We start from the raw sequence: 22,696 nt of genomic DNA, 5'->3' as shown, positions 1-22,696 counted from the left end.
ATGAATCGACTGCGAAGGCAAACAAACAGCCCAGACGAAACAAAAACGAGAAACGGAGAGGAAAACGCATATGAAATCATTCTGTTGGCGGCTCGACCTGCCTTACCTGAGCGTAGGCCGCTCAGTCGAGTTTCAGACGTCGTCGGGTTCAGTTCGTGGCAGTTGATTGCGCTGGAAAACAAGCGAAACAAAGCAAAAGTTCTGTAGCCGCCCCATGCAACTCGGCTCTGTGAAAATGCAAATTTGACCAACTACTCGAGTGGTTCAGTGCTAGTGCTACCTGGTCGTTGTCGTTGTCGTCGTCATCATCATCATCCCTACCTAGCCCTTCGAAACTCTGGGAATCCTGGCGGGGGGCAACACAAACATCGCATCCGTTTCCGGTTCTTTCTGTTCTCTGTTGATTGTATTAGCCATACCTGCTGCTGCTGCCCCTGCAGTCGCAGTCGTTTTTCATGAATGAAATTTTAATTTCGTGTGTGCGCGATTGTGCCTGTGCCTGTGGCTGTGCATGTGCCTTTGCCTGTCCCCGTGAGCTGTGAGTGCCGCCAGTCCAGTTTGAGCCCAAAACTCGAACTCCAGCGGTGTCAACTGCCGGCCCACCGATCGCATTGTCGCCGCTGCACCGTGAAGATCTTTATCGCGTTTTAAATACACAAACGTTCTGGAGCAGGCAGGCAGTCAGGTAGAGAGCGGAAACCAAACATCGGGGCCGGCCAGGTTAATGCGGCTCATTGTTCTATGAACGCTGCCGGCACCATCGCTCTGTTTAAGTTTCGCACGCTGATAAAGAGGACCTCCAGGCCCAGCCCGTTGCCCAGAATGTGGCCAAAGCTCAGGTGAGTTGAGCCTCTCAACCTTCGTTCTTGGGTTAATTTGATGGCAAGCGGGCATTAATGTCGCCCGCCCACCACGCTTAAAGCGATAGAAATCGGACTGATCGCCATTTTATACACACACTCTAGAAAATTAGCACCTTTTAATCTAATAATAGCCGCGGGCTCGCATTAAAATTCGTAGCTCTAATGATTTCAATCAGCTGAAAGTCATTCAGCGTCGCCCAACGCACGGCACTTCCGTTGCGGGTTCGTCTCGAATTTCGTATAATTTCACGGGCTAATGTTTTCCCAATCCACCTGGCGTTGCCCACGCACGTTTCGAGGGCTCCGCTTTCGGAGCGGAGGAAACCCACACGCCGAGGGCTCCACTGTTTTCCCCGCTCGGATTACGCGCAATTAGCGCTTTGTTGCTGCCCTCTCCAGCCTCTTCTAATTTCATATAACTCATCATTTTCACAGCGGGCAGCTCTGGATCTTCGGGCTCGGCTTACGGCGACAATGGAATGAATACGAAGAGAAAAATAACTTTTTATTTACATTTCGTTTTCGAACGCCCACACTAGCAATGGAGGCGGAGGGGGTGGAGAAAAGAAAGAGATTGCTCATAATTAATGTTTATATAATTTTTTACTGCTTTACATGCGGCTCATTAGCCGCCTGGCTGTTGGGCTCGAATGTCGGATTCCTGGGTTTCTGTTCTTCGCGGCAAGTTCGTTGCCTAAGTCTTTTGTTTCGCCAACCGTGGGCGAGCGCCTGATGCGGACACATATATATGTGGCCAAGTAAGGGAGATAAAATAAGAGACATTTGTGCTACTTACTGCCGCAGTTGCTCCACAACCAGTTGCCAAATTTGGCAATGGGAGCGCAACAACAGCGGCTGGGGCCGCATGCTGCCCACTTACTTTTTGAGCCCAAAGTGTGTCGCTGTCATCCGATGAGTGCCATGAGCTAATGTTTCTTTGCAGCCCAAGCAGCACAGAGATGGGTATGATGCTCCTAGGGCTCGGCGATGGCTCGCCACTATTTTCTGGCAGTGCACGGCATAACTTATGCGGCCCATTCACTTAGCATACTCCTCCGCAGCATCCGAGCAATTTCTTGCCTTGCAAGCTGGGCCTGCGTCTGGCATTTGCATTCGTGTGTGGGCAGCTCTTGGTGTGGGCTAGACCGAGATCTCGATCGCGGTGGTATCTATCTGCCAGCCGATGTCGCATAATATGTTTAATTTAGTTCATTTCCAAGCCCATTTCCCTGCCATCACCGCTTTCTTCTCCGTTCTCCATACATCCCTCACTGGCTTTCATTGATTTTTGATATCTGGCCAGCAGCGTTTTCCATTTTTTATTGGCTTTCTGCGTGTGTTTCGGCTCGACTTGTCTCGGCTTTCGAAATGTCGCAATTAACAGTCGATTTAGCATTATGCACATGCGTTGGCGGCCGCCGCGTCTCTCGACTGGATTTCCCAGATCTGCGTGGGCAGTGAACTTGGTTTTTAGGTTTATTGTTGGCTCGGCTGTGGAGGTGTTCGGGGAGGATAAGTAAGTTGCGGCAGAACACCGGGCTTTTTGGAGCCATATATCTCTGGGTGGGGCTACCGATACTGAAGTAATTTTTCAGTGCATATACTTAAATGTTTCATTAAACCTAATTCGGAATCATTGGATAATAATTTCATCTTTTTAATTTGAATAAATGTGTTATATTTTGATCTTGATCTTAAGGCCTGGTGTAGAACAAAAACATTATGAAGAACCAATGTTATTGGGAAAATAAAGTGGCTATATTATGGGGGTTTTACCCAATATTGGCTTCAAAAATATATTTAAACCTAATGGTTTCGTTTCACGCTAAGAATATTAAATTACCCTATATAATAAAAAAAACCAATATAAATAAAATAAAATGGCATATTGGCATGACGTTTCAAACCTAATGATTTCTTCCTGCCCAGTCTGCTATTAAGATGTTTTCGTTTATTATATAGTATGGCGATCGCCTCACGTTAAGAATGTTTAAGCACCTTTATAAGCATTAAATAAACGACCCAAAGGCAAGTGAAATGAGCTGCAGGAGCGGACCGAGCAGAACCCAAACAATGTCCATAAATTCCGAGCTCAAATTGCTTTTAGTTGTTCGCAGCGGCTGCCGTCGGCCATATTCATATGCAAATGGCATACAAAAAAAAGAAAAGGAAAAACAAGCCAGGCACACTCGGGTTTTAAAACAGTTTTCGGGCCCAAACGAAGGCAACAAAAAATCCAATTTAATTTAAATTAAACACAGCCCGGTCCAAGTTCATTCATGTGCATGTTCGTCGGAGGCTGAGCGGTCCATAAAGTGCAAGATTTGGTAAATAAAAATGCAAAGGCCGGCTTAGGCCTGGCTTAAAATGCGAGTGGCCGAATGGTTTGTTTACCTTGCCCAGGGGAAATCGCTGCGAAGCGGATCGGATTAGCCAACTGCTCTTCCCGCGGATATGCACCTTCTGCATTTTATTTATGTTTCGATTTTAGCCAATTCTGTTTTGTTTCACTTATTGCCCTCATCACAGCCGGCCAACAAAAGGCCCGAGCATTGCTGTCAGTTATGGGTTACTTTGTCTGCGACTTGGTTAATTGTTCGAGTGTCGGTACTTGGCCGAGCAGCTGCCCACGTGTGTGTTCAATTAAAAAGTAATTTGCCCGGCACAGGCAGCTTGGCAAACAAAGCGAGAGCAGTAAAAACAGAAAAACTGAAAAAACTGAACAAAAAACGGAGAAAAAACAGCCAAAACCAGAGACGACAGAAAGCCACCCACCCACACGTTTCCGCTGACTTGTCGTCGGCCCACTCTTAAAAATAATACTCACTAATTTTATTTCTCGGATTTGTTGCTTTGTGCCCCTCCGCTTTGTGTCGTTTACAACCAAAACAAGTTTGTCAGACCTGTGATTTGCAGTTCGCTTTGACAATATTACCAGCTATTTGAAAATACCAGCGAACCCACGTCGAGACAGATGTTGTCAAAGAAAAGATATGCCACACATATGACTTCAGGCCAAGACCCAGTAACTAAAAAGATAGTCACTATCAGATCACTTAAATGTCATTCCCCACAAGTTTAATCTTCTCTATGTAATAGTTACTTCTTTAGAAGTCTGAAATAAGTCAATACTAACCCTTAAACATTATACACAACCTGTAGAATCGTTTAAGAATTTTCAAATTGTGAACTTTAATCAAGGAAATAGGTAAACTGTCGACTAAAAAATACCCATGACTCACTATGTTATGATACATTTATTATAAATATAAACTAACTATTTAAAATGGTTGTTTATCTTTTTTAAGTTAGGTAACTATATACCATTTATTAAGCAATTTTTATAAGAACTTTTCTTCTCACTTCAAAACTAAATTATTTTTGTTTACCTCTCACTTGCTTATAATTTGTAAACCTAAAGAAGAAGTATTAAAAACAATAATCAAGTTAAGTAGGAGGGTCAAAACAAAAGGAACTGTCTTAACATTTAATAAATGTTTATAAAACATTGAAAGATGCCATCATTTGCCACTGTTAAAAAGCAAAAAAAGTAAAGCAAAAATCTGTATTCCATTGACTCATAATTGTATATGGAAATACAATATTTGAAATCCTTTCCTGGCTGTCAGCATCCGCTTCCGTCTTGGTACAAAGGCGACTAAAAGAGTCCGGTCATTCATGCACTCGCCTCTCGGTCCTTGAGAAAGGGATTTGGGACCGGGGGACCGGCATATCATCACAATTAAATCCCTTTTTCAGGCTTCCCCACACAATCCCGAGTTTTCTGCTTTCTGTTTCCTGAGCCCTTTGTCTACCCGCCTTCCCTGCTTTTTCGGCATGCTAAATACCCAGGCCGACCACAATTGGTGTCGGTGCGGCTACTTCAGTTTCGAAAGCAGCTGTTTTTCCACTTTTTGTGTGCCTCACGTCTGCGGTTGCCACTTTTGCGTGACATTTCGACCTTTGGCTGGCTTTGGCAGCCACTTTTACTATTTCCATGCCGAGCATAAATTTCATTTGCCACACATGCCGCACTTCGATGCGCTTTCAACACCCGAACAATGCCCCAGCAGGTGGATATCCAGTGTGCCCCAAACCAAACCCAAACCGAAATAGTATAAAATAAAATAGCAAATTGCTAATTTCGCCTTTGGCCTATGCAACATGTTGCTGTCATTATGATTAGCTACATGTTGCCTAATTTGCTAGCTGCAGCTGTTTTTTCTTCTACTGCGGTTAGGCGAGTTAAAAATAAAATATTTTACGAATAAATAATTAGGCAACACGGCAGCAGCTGACGCCAAGAGTGCACTCCACATGTGGCTGCACTGTGAGAAATGCAGTTTAGGGTATCTTGTCTGTTGAAATAGAAAGAAAATCTGAAAGGAGTACATTTATCATATATAAATATAAAATCATACTCGTACAATTCAAAGAAGTTCAATAAACATACCCATTATTTCTTTATCTACTAATTTTAAAGTGCAACTACCATTCGTTGCCTCCCTATCTACAATTACTGGCTGTATTTTTCGAGTTTTTTCCCCCATTTATTGCCAAAGAAGGCGAGCTGGCGAAAAACACGTTTTTAATTGTTCGCTGGCTTATCGCATGTTTTGGCCATTTTGGGAGCCCAAAAATGTTTAGCAAACGGGGAGGGGAATACGGACAAGAAACAAAATAATAATAACACATTATGTTTGCCTGGTGTGCCAGTTAGGCCTCAAATTATGTGCAAAATAAACAAGAATCGCTTTTTTTACGATCTGTTGCTAGCGCATGATTGAAATTTCCAATCAGTTTTGAAGTTCGGGCCAAGTTTTCAGACTCAGCTGCAAGATTTATGCACAAACATACACATAGTACACACTCACACCCATTTTGCGGCGTCATTATCATATCGTTGTATCTCCCGATCTTCATGCAGCATCATCAGGCGGCAGAGTCGTTCGTTCCGTTCCACAGAAAACGTTGCAATGCCGTTACCAACGCAATCCACTTCCAACCATACACCATATACGTATGATATGCCATCGCACAAGATGTGTGGATGTAGGCAGACTCGTACCAGAGGGTTTATTTCCGCTGACGTGCCTTAATTTCAGCCAGTTTGGGTCTGCCGCATTTCGGTTGTTCCTGGAGCTTGGCTCTCTGCTTTTGCCTCGATCATGATAATGGCCACGCCGATGACGATGGCGCTATGAGTCGAGCGCCTACACAGATTCAGAGGTCTCAGATGAAGGGGTTTTCTACCTGGGTTAAGGGTTTGGATGTAATATGTTCCTGGGCATAAATTATATTCAGAGATCTGCAGCGATCGCTTTTGTACCATATCATATCATATCATATCATATCATTTCATATCATATCATATCATATCATATCATATCATGTCATATTTCAAATTTCAAGGACATCTTAAAGAAGACATCTTGAAAAAGATGAAGTTTACAAGAAAAGAGTACACATTTACATATCATGTCATATCATATCATATCATTTCATATCTTATCATATCATATGATGTTATATTTCAAATTTCAAGGACATCTTAAAGATGACATCTTGAAAAAGATGAATTTTACAAGAAATAAGGACATTTTTCTTGTAAACTTCATCTTTTTCAGGATGTAACCTTTCTCTGTAAACTATATTTTTCAATAAAATTAACATATTTAAATGAAAAGTAATACCATTATGTATTAGAATGTATCAGTAACATTTTTATAAATCCTAATACTGTTTATAGAGCATGTGGAATTCGCCAAGATCCCGACTTGGCCATTTGAAATGTGTGGGCCCAGATGAATAATCAACCCAAACTGGCGTCTCCAGTCTGCACACACAAAGGTGACGGGCTGGCGACGACTGCTATGCTTTTGGTTTTCTTTCGGACTCGGATACCCAGAGGAGCGCAGCTGGTTGTGGTGGCTTGATTAGCGAGTCCGTGCTAAGTCCAAAGCCAAACAGTCGCCGAAGAGGCAGCTAGTTGGCCGGTGGACATGGGATGTGTTTTGATTGAGTGCTCCTGCTGAGTCAGCGGCGACAGGTCAGCGATGGTATCTGGGCACTGGGATCTCGGATCTCCGCTCCTGGGAGGCGGGCAGTGGGAAGTGTGAGGCGTGGCGTTTTATGCATAATTAGCCACACCGAGGACGGGGCGGAAACCAAAAAATCTGGCAGGGGGACAGCGGAAATTAAAGGCACTCAAACGTTTCGAATCGCTGACCAGTTAGCGTGACAGAGGTGGAGTTGAGCTGAGCTGCATTTTAAAATATTTTTATTGTTGAGGATGTGGCCGGTGTGTACGCAATGGTCAACACAACACTTGACTCGATGTTTGCTGCACAGAAAGAAACATTTGTGGTTTTCCAACTAGCTATGCAAGGCTTCTAATTGAATATTTAAGAGCTATTTACTTTGTATGAAATTTATTAAAGTTTAAGAGCGGCTTATTGATGCCATTTTAACCCAGCTTCCCAGTCGAATCTGAGTTTGTGGCTGAATTCCTTGTGGCGTTGTGAGCTCCACGCTTTTCGAAATTACTTACCGAACTCGTGAGTTTTCAATTACTTATCAGTTAACCAACATTCAGATAAGCTTTATCGAATGTCTTTTTATGAGATATAAGCAATATTATGACAAATTAGGAGATATGGTAGCTAAAATAGCCTATTACCAGGGGTATTCTGAGCAATTTACTGGCAAATGTCCTGACCATTTCTCCGTGTGTGATGTAACCAGTAAAACTCTGATTTATTTCGACCACGTACATATGCAAAACCCATTCTAATGGAACCGGCGAGCCGGTGCTTCCTCTGCCCATGTTTGGCCATTGTACCTTAGTTGGAAGTTACGCTCTGATTTTTGAGCCTCCACCTGTTATTGTTTGCCTTTGGCTCTGGCTCCGGCTCTGGCTTTGCACGCTTCCCTGATGCTGATGCCCTGCGGTGCGTTGGCAATTGTTGTCATTGCCCAGAAACAGAAACAGAAACAGAAACGGAAACGCCGCCTTTTGTTGAGCGGAAATGCAGAATGATATTGTTCGAGTTGATATGATTGACTTTGAATGGGTCTCGGGTTGCACTGGGCTGCTGCCCTGAAGCTACAGCTATCATTTACCATGGCAGTCGCAGATGTCATCGGAGACCACCATCCAGATGCCAACGCCCAAACAGACTGGTGGGCCGCCCACTTGGAGGCCCTCTGTCTCCGATTCGCACTCCCTGTGTGGGCACTAAACAAATGCAAATCCCAACAAGCAGTTATGCAAAGCATTCACGTATGTCCGTATATATCTCTGAGGTTAGATGTTCAGTTAGTACAAAGGAATAGGTGTTCAGCCGTAGGTGAAACGGGGTGACCGCAGGGGAGACAGGCTGCGCAGGTTGCACGCCACGCGGAGGTTGGGCAGGTTCTGGGGATTGCGGCAGAAGCGGTCCCAGCCCTTCCAGTACTTGAAGCCCTCGCGCTCCTGGATCATCCTGGCACAGGCGATGTCGTCGCCTATATCGTCGTTGGAGAAGTCTGAAAGAAAAATTGTTGAGTTATAATAATAATTCTATAAAATACAACATTCAGTTTGCTTCAGTTAAAGCTAGAAGTCATCATGTTTTTTAATTAAATACATTTTTTTATTTTATACCTTGTATCTTCTATTGTAGTTTTAGACCTGAACATTAAATATATTTTTCTTTTTTTTTTTTTTTTTTTTTTTTTTTTTTTTTAATTAATATCTTTATTTAATATAATCCAGGAACAGATCTAATTAAAGCCTTTAACCTAAATGTTTTCTTAAGTAAATAATCTCTTAATTATAAATTATAATTAGTTTTCAACTTGGTATATAGGAGTAGATCAAATTACGACTAGTTTCAAGTAAATAATATATTCATATTAGTCTCTTAGGAGCAGCCCAAAATGTCTTCTTTTGAGCCTGCGAATTGGGATAGCCCCCTGTAATCTCCGGGCTAGACGATTACGGTGGGCAGTTAGACGGTCGTTGTACCTGCTTGAGAAGAACGATATTTGGTCTTCAACAAGACTCAGGTTTAGGTCATTGTGAAGCGTTTGGCCGCTAACGAACCACTCACAGCCAGTGATTTGTCTTAATGTTTTGTTCTGGACGGTTTGGAAACGTTTTCGGTGGGACGCAGCCGCCACTCCCCAAATTTGGATTCCATATCTCCAAGTTGGTGCGATGATTTGTTGATAAATGTGCCGCTTGCATCTTAGAGATAGTTTGCTTTTCTTGTTTAGCATCCAGAATAATTGGTTCCGCTTTAGGTTGCACATTTTGACGACTCTGGCAATATGTTCTCGGAAGGTTAGGCGTTTGTCCAGTGTGAGGCCTAGGTATTTCGCCTTAGTCGCTTGCTCTATGTCCACATTATTAATGTGGACCACCGGAGTTGTTTTTCGGCGTAACGTAAAGCAAACGTTTACGCATTTGCTTTCGTTGATTTTGATATTGTTCGCCGTGGCCCATTTCTCGAATTCGTTGAGGTAGGTTTGCAGCGTTTGTGAAGACTCGGTCTCACTGTTCGAGGAGCTGAGAAAGCAGACGTCGTCAGCGAAGCTGGCCAGCAGCATTTTGCTGTTGTCGTAGGTCATTTCTTCATAGCTTGGCTTGGGGATGTCTGCTGTAAAGATGGAGTACAGTAGCGGTCCTAAGACGCTTCCTTGGGGAACGCCAGCTGTAATGGCAACATTTGCAGAGATTGCGTCTCTGGACTGGACGCAAAAATCTCTGTTTGTGAGAAACGATCTGATGAGCTCAAACAGGTTGGCTGGCAGCGCTGTTTTGACTTTGGCTAGTAGTCCCGGGATCCAAACTCTATCAAATGCCTGTTGTATGTCAAGAAAGATGCCGTTGCAGTATTCTTTATTGTCGTAGGCCTTCAGGATGTGATTGACTACACGGTGCAATTGCTCAATCGTACTGTGGCCGGCTCTGAATCCGAATTGGTGCATTGGGATAGTATCATTGTCTTCTAGGTGTATTATAAGTCGGGAAGCTATCAGCCTTTCCATTACCTTCGATAAAGAGGGCAGGAGGCTGATAGGCCGGTAGGAGCATGGATCCTGTTCCGGTTTCCCTGGCTTTAGAATCATACTGATTCTAGCACTCTTCCATTTTTTGGGAAAGTATTGCACTCTAAGTATCGCATTGAATATCAATGTGATAAGTAATAGTGCTCTCTTGGGAAGGATTTTAAGTACTGCGTTGCTTATTAGGTCATGACCTGGCGCCTTTCGACTTTTGAGGGTACGTATCATGTTTGAGACTTCTTCCAGACGGATATGTCTTATTGGAGGTGACATCTGGAAAGGGCGCTGTAGTATTTCGTTTATTCTGTTGATATCCTCCTCGGATGCGAAATTAAACGCAGTGAATCTGTCGCCAAGGTGTTCCGCAAATGTTTGTACTTGCTCTTCTAAGGAGCGACACCAGTTACCATTGCTGTTCTTCAGAGGCGTAACTTTCTGTGGCATTCTTTTTACTTTTTTGGTAAAGGACCACATATTAAAAATGGAATCATTAGAATAGTCCATATTGGTCAGCATATGTTCGAATTGCGCATTTTTCAATTCAGCCATGGCAACGTGAAGCTCTCTGGCGCATCTATGCCATTGAGCTTTATCCTCAGGACTGTGCGTTCGAATATAACGTCTTCTCAGTGCTCTCTTACGGACTAGAATCTCTGCAATGGTTGGGTCAATTCTATTCGAGTGGCGTATGAGGGCTCTGCCATGATTGTTTGCAGTGTACACGTTTGCACTCCTCGCCGCATTTGTCACGTTGGTAGTGAAGAGGTCTACAGCGTCGTCAATCTCAGCAGCAGAGTTGAGCTCAATGTTAAGGCGTATCGATCTACATAGTTCTTCCTTGAAAACAGCTACATTTATGTGTTTGCTAAGAAGTTGTCTACGTTGAGTGCATTGTATGGCTTCTGTTTTTAATGTAGTGATGAGAGATAGGTGGTCCGATTCAAGGTCCCAGCTGTCTCTGATGCTTAGCTTGTCGTGTGGAATGTTGCGATAAATTGCAAAGTCTAAACAGGATGGTCTTCGATTTACTGCGCTTGGATAGTATGTTGGTGCTCCAGTCGCCAGGATGTTGGCGTTAATTGAGATGGCGCTTGCAGCAAGTAAGTTACCTCGGTGACAGGTGATCGCAGAACCCCACCATGGATGTTTGGCGTTCCAGTCTCCGCTGATAAATGATCTTGGGAAGTTGAAGTTAGCGAATATGTCATCAAATTCTGATTGAGTCCAGCTGAAGTTCGGAGGGCAATAGATTGATCCGATGAATATTTGTCCTATACATGTTTGGATTCTGGCACCCACGATTTGGACTTTAGCATGGACGATTGGCTCGATGGGAAAGTGATTGATCTTTTTGTTAACCAGGATTGCAGCTCCACCCCTGTGGCTGCCGTCAGGTAGATTTGAAGTGTAGACTTCATATCCAAATAGTTGAAGGTTGGATGTCTTCGTTTCAGTGAGAAGGAGAATGTCAATATTCTCTCTCTCCGCAAGGTGGCCGATTTCCGTCATTTTGCCGGCAGCACCTCGCGTGTTCCAGGTGAGAATTTTTATTTGGGACATTGTGTAAGTTGCGCGTTAATTGCAACCAGCATCTTCAGCATCTGGGCTTGCATGGCGTATAGACCTTCGATAGCTTTTGAGAGCGATGCAACTGCCATTTCTAGTTTAGATTCTTGTGCATTTTGCTGTTGTGACACATCTGGGAAAAAGTGCGCATGATTTTTTGCACCGTAGTGATGTTGCTGTTGAATGGCGTCCTGTAGCCTATTTGTTAGGTTTCCTGGTCGTTTGTTTTGTTTTTCCGTGATTGGATTTGCATTTCTGGCTATTTGAGCATAAGAAACTCCATTTTCATAATGTTTGGGTGTAGAGTTATTGTTTGTGCTCACTTTTGGGGTTTTCTGTACATTTTCGTTCATTTTGAGCAATTTTTGATAGGATTTGCAGCCACGGAAGTTAGCTGGGTGATTTTCACCACAGTGAGTGCAAGTTGCTGGTGCTTCTTTGCTTCTGGGACAATCTGATGATTTATGGTAGTCACCGCAAGAGACACAGATAAAAGGTCTGTAGCAATATCTTGCAGTATGACCAAACGATTGGCATCTCCGACATTGCACTATGTCTTGTGCTTTTCTGGCTACTTCAAAACGGACGCGTTGGCGACATAGAGATCGTAGTTGGAGTATATCTTTGTTATTTAGATTCTTTTCTACATTAATGAAGAAGAGGTTCATCTGTTCACCGCTCTTGTTGCTTTTTGGGTTATATATTGATAGAACTTTATGCCCCTGTCTGAGTAATTCCTCTTTGATTTTATGATGGAGCTGTGAATGGTGTAATCCTCGCACAACAACTCTGAATGGTTTCTCGTCTTTCAATTGATAGCAATGGAATTCAATTTTCAGGGAATTTAGTTGTCGTACTACAGCCCTGTAGGTGTTTGCGTCTTTGGTGTAGATTCTGTGAGTGGAGCCCACAGAGGATTTGATTTCAACATTTTCAAGATTTGTAACTTCCTCGATAGCGATAAGAAGTTCGTTCACGTTTGTCACGTCCATAAGAACGATTGGTGGTGGTTTTGGACTACCAGTAGAAGCAGATTTTACCGTAGATGAATCAGTTTTACTTTGTACGTTTGCGTTCTTGTTATGTGCATTGCTGTCTTTAGCCTTAGAAGCGGTGTGAGAACGGTAAGCCGCTGCTGCAGCGCTAGTCGATGGTTCGTCCACACTATTGCAGTCCATCTCATCGTCATCAACTGATAGTGTTTCGAACCTGTTTGCTGACACAGGGTCACTGGGTTCTAAATTTCTAATATCGGCACGTTTTCGTTGACTTATTGGTGAGTTCGATGACCCCTTCCTCTTCTGGCTCTGGATTTTTTGCCATCTGGGTGAATCAGATTCATTGAGGCCCGGTAGAGGGGGGAAGTCTATAGAAGTGCTTAATGCTTTAGGAGGCATAGGCGTTGAGCACATGCCACTGCATATGCTGGGTGATGATGTAGTGTAGGTATATATTGGACTGTGAGTTGTTGTCAGAGTACTGGTGATACAGGCTGCATTACTGCTTGATACTGCTATACCATATGAGTTAAGCTTGCCGCTAGTGGCCAGATTTTTTGCCAGGGTTAACTCTCCTGGAATCACCTCGTCCATGACGGCTTTTCTCAGAGCTTCGCCCAGAAGCATTGTTTCTCTGGTATTTGCCATTTCTCTCGATTTTATGCAAAGTCGAATGTAAGTCAATCACTGCTTTTGTTGCCCCTCTTGTACGGCTGCGCGCAGTGTGAGGGGAACAGCGATGCCCTAGCGGGCACAAATGCAGTCTTGTCGCACTACACTTATGTTGTTGTTGTTGTCCCACTGCCGACACTGCGCTAGACAGCGTCCGAATTTTTATGATCTGTGCTATTATTAGCACACGAAGAATAGATAACAAAATAATAACGCGTAAGCACGCACTTTGTTTTTTTTTTTTTTTTTTTTTTTTTTTTCCCACGACACAACTTGTCAAAGAGTTGATGGCCTAAAATATATTTTTCTACTTTTAAATTTTAGCTTAGAAACTAGATTTAATAACACTTGATTGAATAAATTTTAGTATGGAGAGCATTAAATGCCTCCGGCTCAGCTAGTTTAATAAACGCTCGCCTTTAAACACCCACGCTTTTGAATATAATTTAAAAATCAAATAAAATTTGATGTAGACTAGATAATAAATGTTGTTTTTAACCTGATTAAATGTGGCATATAATTTATTTTTCTTGCCTGTTGTTGCTTTGAGAATAGCTTTGAAATTCAACTTAAATAGCTAAGCAGTCAAATCAATAGGGGTTTGAAATCACTTATAAATGTATTTTTGGGTGTCCCAAAGTATGCTACAATGTATTGTAAGCTCAGAGGTACAATGAATTCATTCAGAAAGAAGCCTATACTTTTTCCACTGCATACTTTTGGGCACTTGAAAATACATTAAAAAGCCATCTTATAAATTTCATTTTGGGGATCAAAATTAGTGGAATCAATAAGGTTTCGAAATCACTTATAAATGTCATTTGGGGTGTCGAAAAGTATGCTACAATATATTTTAAACTCAGAGTTAAAATGAATTTATTCAAAAAGAGGACCGCGCTTTTTCCACTGCGTAGTTTTGGGCGCTTAAAAAATTACATTGTTTTGAAAAATAAGTGCTTTCATCTCACCTTCACATTTCATATTGCACTGTCCTCCCTTTCGGCCCTCGCTGCAATAGTCTCTGCTGTTGATCTGGAACAGACCATAGTTCTTGCTTTCGTTCTCCTTTCTGGTGATCAACCTGGTGTCCAGGTAACTCTCGTGCTCCACCAGGCAGATCCCTGTCAAAAATATGCTTAGAAAAATACTTCTTACACTGATTTGCAATTCACTTACAGTTGGAGATGAACGTTTTGTCGAAATGGTAGTTCTCGACTAAAACACGGGTGAGCTCGCATCTTTGATATTTCTTGGATTCCACTTGCTTCGATCCCAGCTGCAGCAGGATCAGCACTGGTAAGAGCCACAAACAAGAAGTTTTCATTTTTAGGTAATCTAAAAAGAGGAAAACCCCACGGCTTAGATTATAGGGTGCTTTGCTAAGTACAATTCTCATTATTTATGGACTTACTTAACCATTGCCCTAAACAGTTCAGAGTTCTGGCTTGCGCATAATCTCCGCGTTCTTCTATATGCACTTTCCCATTTGACAACTTTAGCACCTGATTAGGGCTTAATAAGTAGATACAAACTACCTTAGATCGTAAGTGTTAAGTTCTCCTGGATTCTTTCGCACTTTTTTGGCTTTTCACAGCTTCGCTTGACATTTCTTCTTTTTAACACCAAACAAGATTCTCTGAATTCTGGTTAATAGCAAGCTTTTTAATAAATTATCTGCCTCTGCTTACTCCCACGCCACTCAATGGCCTTGTATCAGTCTTGTTTTTGCAACTTTGTGTCTTTGCTTATAATTATCATTGCATACATCAGCCATCCCATCTAAAGATCTGCCTATCTCGCCTGTCTACGTCAGTTCTTCAAAGATATCTTTCCATGCAAATACACCCACAATACGGTGTTCGTTGCCAAGGCATGTTTTGCTTGAATGTTTAATATATTACCAGTTGCCATCTAAAGCTTAAAATATAATTTCTTATATTGTTATCAATACAATGGAACATGTTAAACAATACTCTTTAACAAGTATATTTAGATTGAATAATACGCCTAGTTGATTACGTGTAATTCAAGCAGGTAAACTGGAAGACTTTACAACCTTTAACATACACGTATCGTTTGTATGTAAACAATATAAGGCAAAGACTGATCTATCCAGCAACAAATACGCTTTTCAAGGTCACCGCAAACTAAGTAACAAACCAAAAAGCAAATTCCTGTTTGCGGGCCTCGTTCTTAGCTTTGAGTACACGGCATTGAGTATACGCACTGTACACGTTTCACTTTTTCTTCGAGCTTCGCATGCAGGCGAGCCTGGGATTACTTCCTCTGACAGAACACTTTTGCTTGAGCAAACTGTTTGTTCGCTTTGTTTACCTAATTAGCGCAGAACAACAGCGATCTGGGCAACAGGAAACGAGTTTGTTGGGGGAACTGCGAGTATCTGTATCTTCCACCGCGCTTCGTGGGTTTCGTTTTTGCGATGGCGTGCTTTCAACTACATATGATTTGCACAACCGATCGGATTCGGTGCCGGTGCGGCGCTGCTGACTCGAGTTTAAGTACTGAACGCCCAAGTATTTCTCAGATACAATTGCGCCTCAGTTCGCCTGCGAGTCGGGGTAATTCTCTCCCAAAACGCCGATCGCCGAGCAGAGCCCACACGAATTTGCTCGGCAGTCTGATAAAGCTGATAAGGAGCGCGGCTGTCACGGTTGACTGGCTACCTGAACTCTCTGACAAATCAGATGGTTTAGGGTGTTTGGGGGAGGGGGAAGAGACTCCCCGAGTTTTGGGCGGGTAATATTTTCGGAATATTTGCAAAAGGCATTACTGTAGTTATCAATCGAATATGAAAGAGTTCATTGATCTAAACTTAACATCTTTATTTATTTTATCGGAATTTCGCGGAAGTTTATTTAACAGAAAATATTGATTTATATACTATATTTAGAATTTCATAAGATTTTTAAAGACTCTCCCCGGGGTTATTAAAACAAATGAATGCCAAAGTCTTCCTATAGCAACTATGAGTTAGTCTCTACGAAAGTGCTATAAAAGCTATTATATAAATAGGGCTGTCTTTGGTAGCAACGCCCATAAATCCCTTTTCCAAGAAGTGTTACCATTACATATGAATGCTGTTTAATTAACTAGGCTTCCCAGAAACTATATACTCTATATGACACTTTTAATCTAGTCAAAGGTGGGTGATTAGAATAGGGGGAAAACACAGGCTTTGCGATAGCATTCCCACTGCAGCTGATAGAGTGAAGGCACTGAAAATATTTAAATATTTAGTGACTTAGGCTTTATGTGATGATTTAGTAGCTATGCATAGAGTTAGTTAAGGCTAAGATCGAGTGGAAGAGCAGTCCTAGCAGCGCGAAACGTCGGGCAGCGTGCGCCCACGACATTTGCTCATCCATCCGGGCCAGGCCTGGAATCCGTGGCGGTTGAAGATCTGCATGGCGCAGCGTGAGTCATCCGAGATCTCGTCGTTCAGGAACTCTGCAACGGAGGGGCGGCGCATATTTATCTTTTTTTCACGCGGGTGTTGAGGGGCATGCGGACTCACCTTCGCATTTGATGTTGCATATGCCTCCACGGCGACCTTTGCGACACCAGTTTTTGCTGTTGATCTGTGAATCGGGATTAGCATGGAGGTTTTCAAGATAAGGAACTAGGGTTTACCCACCTGGAAGAGACCGTAGCTGACGCTCTGGTTGGGCAGTTGCATGGACTTTGATGTACTGCGTCCACTCTCCGCCTCCACTAGGCAAACCCCTTAAAATAAGAGAAGGAGATTGTAGTGTATAATATTTTTTCTTATCTAAATATAAGTATATTTGTTATTCACACTCTATAACTCACACTTAAGCTAAGTAGGTCATTTTACTCTTTATGGCCCATTAAAATTTATTGAAGTTCTACTGCAGTACAATACAAGCTTTAAGTTATATCGGAAATTCCTTTTTTAAATAAAAATAAAATTATTTTTTTATATATTGCTACTGAAAAATTATACTGGGTGCGTTTCGGGAAATAGCTTATTATATTATCAATTATTAAGTAATAAGGAATTATTAAAATTTATTTTTTTTTAAATTTTTCAAAATAGGTAATCGAAAGTTTTCAGTAAATTGTTTGTAGATCTTGAACTTTAGGATCTATATTTTCAAAGAGACTTACAATTGGACAGATAACTGCGGGGAAAGTCGTGACGCAACAGCTCCTTGGCCAACTGGCAACGTGTCAGCAGCTTGGACTCCGTCTCCCATTGCGACAGCAGGAGAAGATTAAGCACCAGGACGAGGGCTCCACCCTTTGGCAAGTGACTGGCCATTTCGTTCAGGTGCTTAGATAGATGGGGACCACTGCTAATCCTTTGGTTCGGGGAGATTCCAGAGCGCTTCCCTCCGCGGCAACTGCGAGTACTGGGCACTTTGCTGCGGAATTATTTCTACGGCACTGGATGCGTAGCGCCCGAAATCTGGGTTTTTAAAGCCTCGCACGCAGTTATTGTTTTCTTCTGGAAGTGGGAGGCGGCACTCGGGAGCGATCTGGTGATATGGAAAGAATGTGCGGGTTACTCGCCCATAGGGGGACCCATATATTATGCAACATTCTTTGGAAAAACCTCTCTTTGTACTTCTTTTTTATATCTCTAGGAAATTTTGGCATATGAATTCCTTAAAAATACATATTCTACTTTAAACTATCTAAGATGAACAAGAATATCCCAGAAGATCTCTCAGTGCATTCAATAAATCGCTTTGATTGCGTTAAGCTGTAAATTGGCAAATTGTCTTGCAGAGATAACAATGGGAATCTTTAGACCGAAACGCATCCACATCCACTGGATACTGGGCACAGATGCACCGCGTGGGTGTTTGTGTGTCAGAGTGTCAGTGACAACTGCGGCTTGACCTAAAAACGCACGATCTGGCGATGTGCGAGGGGTGTGGGGGGGGGGGGGGGGAAGTGCCGGAGCAAGTGCATCCCTCCCAGCATCCAAGTGTTTTCGCTTTTCAATGCTCGTCCCACTAATTTCCATGAAAATTTTTCCACTTACAGCCCCATTCTCATGCTCTCGCTGCTGTGCGCCCTGGCAGCGGCCAGTGACCTCAAGGATCTGATGGAGGACAGCACCACCACGACCAGTACGACCGCCTCCACCCCCATATCCTTGCCCACCACGCCCACCGCCTATGTGGTGTCCGCTGCGGCAGTGCCCGCCCTCGTTTCCAGCAGGGGAAAGGCCAAATCCTCATCCGGAAAGTATGTCAACAAGGGCGCTCCGAGGAAACGCAAGGCGGAGCAGGTGTCCTCGTTGCCCCTGCCCGTGGACGACGGCCTCATGGAGTGGAAGTGCCCCAACATCACGGGCACCAGGAACGCGGAACTCGAGTGCGGATGCGATCTGCCGCACACCCTGCGGTGCAACATTGATCTGCACGGCATGTTGGTAAGGCTTCTGCTTGAGGAAATATTTATAGATTATTTTTTTAAGCTTTAAATTAGAGCTAAATATGATATGATCAAAAATGGAAGATGAATATAAATATAAAGAAAACGAAGTTATATAAAGAAAAATATATGGCTGCTTCGTAGAAAACCTTTTGTAGAATCCATTTTAAATTTTTATATATGTATTTTATAAAAAAGAATTCCAAACCTGAGTTTACATCTTCAACTTTGACCCCGACGTGATTTGAACACGCAACCTTCTGATCTGGAGTCAGACGCGCTACCGTTGCGCCACGGAGTCCTGTTGAAGTATCAATGCTTCTTCGAACTAAAAAATTACCAAAGTTGAAGTATAAATCAAAAATATATTAGAAATACTGATAAGATAGGTGCATTCACAGATACCCTCTTAGCCAGCTTTAGTCTTATAAATAGATACAAAAACAAAAATCTAACAGAAAGTAGGTCTTCCAATACCTAAAAGTCGACCAGATCAAATTTCTTGCAACATTTGCAGGAATTCGTTTGAAATATATATCTATTTATCATTAAGAAGCTTTTCAGTTATTTGAACAAACTACGTACAAAAAAGGGTTTAAATACCCTTCCTTGACCCCGACGTGATTTGAACACGCAACCTTCTGATCTGGAGTCAGACGCGCTACCATTGCGCACGGAGTCCTGCGAGGAGTGTAATTCATAATTACAAAATTCAATTAGTAATCTGTTCATTTTATTAAATCTATTTCTTATAAATAAGTTTAGGATAGGCATAGGTTACACTTACAGTTAAGCAATTGCTAAATAGTTAAAAAGCTAAGGCTAAAATAAGAGCTACATTTAGTTATCCCTTAGCCTTATCTATTTTAAGTACATTTATCCTTATCTTTGGGTTCGATCTTACAGCTCCTGGCGGACAGACTTCGCACCTCTCCCTACTCGATCTCCTTGCTGGACTGCTCCCTGCGCAACGTGACCTTCCTGAGCGACGCCAAGATCTTCGATGGCGTTTCGCTGCATGGCCTGGTGATCTCCTCGGGCGAGATCAAGCGGGTCCACAAGTCCGCCTTCCTGGGCATCCGCGGACCACTGCAGGCACTCGGTCTGCCCGGCAACGCCCTGATGAGTGTGCCCTGGAACGCTCTGTCCACCCTGGGAGCCCTGGAGCGGCTTGACCTGGCCAACAACAAGATCAAGGCACTGGGCACCGCCGACTTTGTGGGTCTGACCAGCCTGGTCTACCTGGAGCTGAGCAACAACCAGATCTCAAGCATTAGCCAGCGCACATTTGGGAATCTTAGGAAGCTGGAGGTGCTGAAGCTGGGCGGCAACAGGTTGGGTGACTATGCCCAGAGCTTGAGGTCCCTGAGCCAGTGCTTCAGTCTGCGCCAACTGGATCTGCAGGCCAACAACCTGAACGGACCGTTGAGTGAGCAGACTCTGCCCGGCATGAAGAATCTCGAGAGTTTGAATCTCAATCGGAATCTGATCAAGAGCATTCAGAACAAGGCTCTGGCCAACTTCTCGAGGCTGGTGAGCCTCTCTCTGCGCCACAACCAAATCGACGTCCTGCAGGATCACGCCTTCTTCGGCCTGGGAGCTCTGGACAGCCTGGACCTGAGCTACAACGGCATCGTGGCCATCTCCAGTGCCTCGCTGCAGCATTTGTCGCGTCTGACCGTACTGGACCTCACCCACAACTTCCTGCGCGCACTGACCTCCGACCTGATAGCACCGCTACCTTCTCTCAGGGAGCTACGGCTGGCGGGGAATGATATCTCCATTGTGGCCCGCAATGCGATGGACGGAGCCCGGGAACTGGAGAGTCTGCAGATGCAGGAGAATCCTCTGTCCTGCGACTGCAGCATCCGGCCATTCGCCGAGTGGCTGCAGGAATCCCAGCTCCATTCCAGTCTCAGTGCCTCCTGTGTGACGCCACCACGGCTGGAGGGTGCCCCGCTTCTCCAGGTGCCCGTGGAGACACTGAGCTGCGACATGGACAACGTGGAGAAGGATAACAACAACATCATGCAGCACCTGGAGACGCTGGCCAAACCGAATCAGACGTCGCCCATCAAGGACCTGTCCGAGGAGGTAGGGATTGCCCTAGCTTAATTCAAGGAACTTCTTTCTGTGATATTCTATATATATAAAATGTAGCCTTCTTTTCTTATACAATGATTTTAAAATTACAAATTTAACTACTTTGCTTTTAAAAAAGAAAATAGAAATTTTAAATGGTTTCATTCAGAACTCCACGCTTTTCTTATCACATGTTCAAGTTCATTCATTTATTGATCGACTACTTTAAACTTAACTTTCACTTTTAACTATTAAAACAAAAAATAACCAATGGATTCCTCTACCCACAGATTATCCTTCATGAGCTGCATTTCTCGGCGGACTACGGCCTGATCCTCACCTGGCTCCTGAATCTCAGCAAGAAAGACTATATGTGCGATGCCATCTTTGTCTACAAGGAGGAGCACATAAACGAGATACTCATAGACAACTCACCGGTACTAATACTGAATAAGCTAAACATACAAAACGTTTTTTGATTCCCTAATCTTATCCCTGATAGATCCACTGCGAGAGTAAGGTGGTCAATGGCCAGAACACAGTGAGCGTCATAGTGCCGGACAGTTCATCCCTGGAAATAGGAGAGAGGTGAGATTCCCACTTTTAAGCTAAATGATCAAATAACTAACATTGTTCAATCCTCCATCAGCTACCGCTTTTGTCTGGTGATGATCCAGGAGAAGAAGCCCGAGGCGGAACTGAACATAGGCTGCTCCAACATTACCCAGCTGGAGAGGAGTAGTCCGGGCTCCATTCCCGTGTCCCGTCAGTACCAGCGCCGTCCCTACTACACTGCCAATGAGCTGAAGCCGGAGACGGTTCACGAAGCTGGCGAGGATTACCAGCTGAATCAGCGCCGCTTCAACTCGGTGGTCGGAAGCCAGCCGCAGCAGACTCAGCAATCGACCCTGCTGCACAGCTACACGGTGATTGATTCGCTGAACAAGAGTTTCCTGCCGGGACTGGGCCTGGGAGTGCTGGTCACCTCCGTGCTGGTCCTGATCTGGGGAGCCACAAGGATACGGCAGACGGGCGGCAGTGGCAGTGGCAATGGCAATGGAGGCGATAGTATTGGCAGCAACAGCAGCAGCATGCACAACAATAATAATAACAGCCGGCCGGGCACTCCAACGGCCACCACTTGCTACGCCGCCTCGGATCACATAGCCCGCCTGGCGGATGCGGAGAATGGGACGCGCTACCTCAAGCTGCAGGCCACGACGAGCCTGTGAGGCAGCAGAAGCCACCAGCAGCAGCAGCAGCAGCAGGATGTGGCACCTGCCCACTCAATAAACCATGTGATAGTACGGTTCCGACTGTACCGACTTGAGTAGTTCGTAGGCGATATACATACGTAGCCCTAAGGTCCACTGCACTAATCCAAATAGTTGGCCCACACTAACCACCTCGTGCCATAAGCTAATCGATACGTATCCCATATATCAAAACAAACTGTACAGCGGCGGTCAAAAGAATGCTAGTAAAATCTATATTGCGAAAAAGTTACGATCCTAAGACCGAACGTTAAGAATCTCGATAGATCGTTTATTTCGAAAACCTTCAGAAACTAGATAAAGTATTAAAATATACATCATTTAAAACTTACCTCTCCATTGACTATAATCTAATTCGTTTCCATTTATTCTTTTGACCTCCGTTGCAACAAATTCCTCAATCGGAGACCCTTCGGTCTCCTCAAGAACTAGAGTTAACTAAGTTTACGCCTCCTTCGTGTTAGGAACGGAGCTCGTAAGTCATGACCCCCTAGAGTTAAGGCTTGAATAATTTATTAACAAATTCAAAGCACACAGTAGAAAAGAAAAACATAACACCAAGTAAATAAAAGTGGAAAGCGAAATAAAGCCAATTGCAACCGAATCGAATCGGAGTTCCTAAGGTCAGTTGGGCAATTTTTTTGGGGGTCTATTTTTGGCCAGGTTACAGCCGAAGGGCCGCATAATGCTAAGTGGGCTATTAACCCCACAACCATGACGTCGCGTTTGGCACGAACATATGCGACGGCAGAGGGCCGTCAAC

The 22,696-nt window shown here is 43.7% G+C and overlaps 3 protein-coding genes and 2 non-coding genes across 6 annotated transcripts; 1 reads left to right on the top strand and 4 right to left on the bottom strand.

Moving 5' to 3' along the window:
* Positions 1-139: 139 nt before the first annotated feature.
* On the top strand, positions 140-22,537 carry LOC108022845 (uncharacterized). Its single transcript, XM_017092017.3, has 6 exons — positions 140-839; positions 18,185-18,575; positions 19,484-20,671; positions 20,950-21,096; positions 21,162-21,247; positions 21,309-22,537. The coding sequence occupies exons 1-6, from the start codon at positions 742-744 to the stop codon at positions 21,889-21,891; spliced, it is 2,493 nt and encodes an 830-aa protein (XP_016947506.1). The 5' UTR covers positions 140-741; the 3' UTR covers positions 21,892-22,537.
* Positions 8,141-15,672, bottom strand: LOC108022846 (lysozyme c-1). Of its 2 annotated transcripts, none has more exons than XM_017092018.3 (4): positions 15,485-15,672; positions 14,327-14,485; positions 14,119-14,271; positions 8,141-8,390 (listed from the first exon to the last, which is right to left on the bottom strand). In XM_017092018.3, the coding sequence occupies exons 2-4, from the start codon at positions 14,472-14,474 to the stop codon at positions 8,203-8,205; spliced, it is 489 nt and encodes a 162-aa protein (XP_016947507.1). In that variant the 5' UTR covers positions 14,475-14,485; positions 15,485-15,672; the 3' UTR covers positions 8,141-8,202. The 2 variants fall into 2 exon arrangements, with proteins under 2 accessions (XP_016947507.1, XP_016947508.1); XM_017092019.2 differs by lacking the exon at positions 15,485-15,672 and adding an exon at positions 14,562-14,793.
* On the bottom strand, positions 16,180-17,501 carry LOC108022848 (lysozyme). The gene is made up of 4 exons (XM_017092020.3): positions 17,300-17,501; positions 16,806-16,894; positions 16,686-16,749; positions 16,180-16,618 (listed from the first exon to the last, which is right to left on the bottom strand). The coding sequence occupies exons 1-4, from the start codon at positions 17,451-17,453 to the stop codon at positions 16,485-16,487; spliced, it is 441 nt and encodes a 146-aa protein (XP_016947509.1). The 5' UTR covers positions 17,454-17,501; the 3' UTR covers positions 16,180-16,484.
* Trnaw-cca (transfer RNA tryptophan (anticodon CCA)) lies at positions 18,807-18,878 on the bottom strand. The gene has a single exon. It is a non-coding gene; the product is annotated as a tRNA-Trp (tRNA).
* On the bottom strand, positions 19,188-19,258 carry Trnaw-cca (transfer RNA tryptophan (anticodon CCA)). The gene has a single exon. It is a non-coding gene; the product is annotated as a tRNA-Trp (tRNA).
* Positions 22,538-22,696: the final 159 nt, after the last annotated feature.

This window comes from Drosophila biarmipes, chromosome 2R (assembly GCF_025231255.1).
Source record: "Drosophila biarmipes strain raj3 chromosome 2R, RU_DBia_V1.1, whole genome shotgun sequence".
Lineage (NCBI taxonomy): Eukaryota > Metazoa > Arthropoda > Insecta > Diptera > Drosophilidae > Drosophila > Drosophila biarmipes.
The sequence above is the reverse complement of the archived record's forward strand: the minus strand, read 5'-3'. Positions and strand labels throughout refer to the sequence as shown.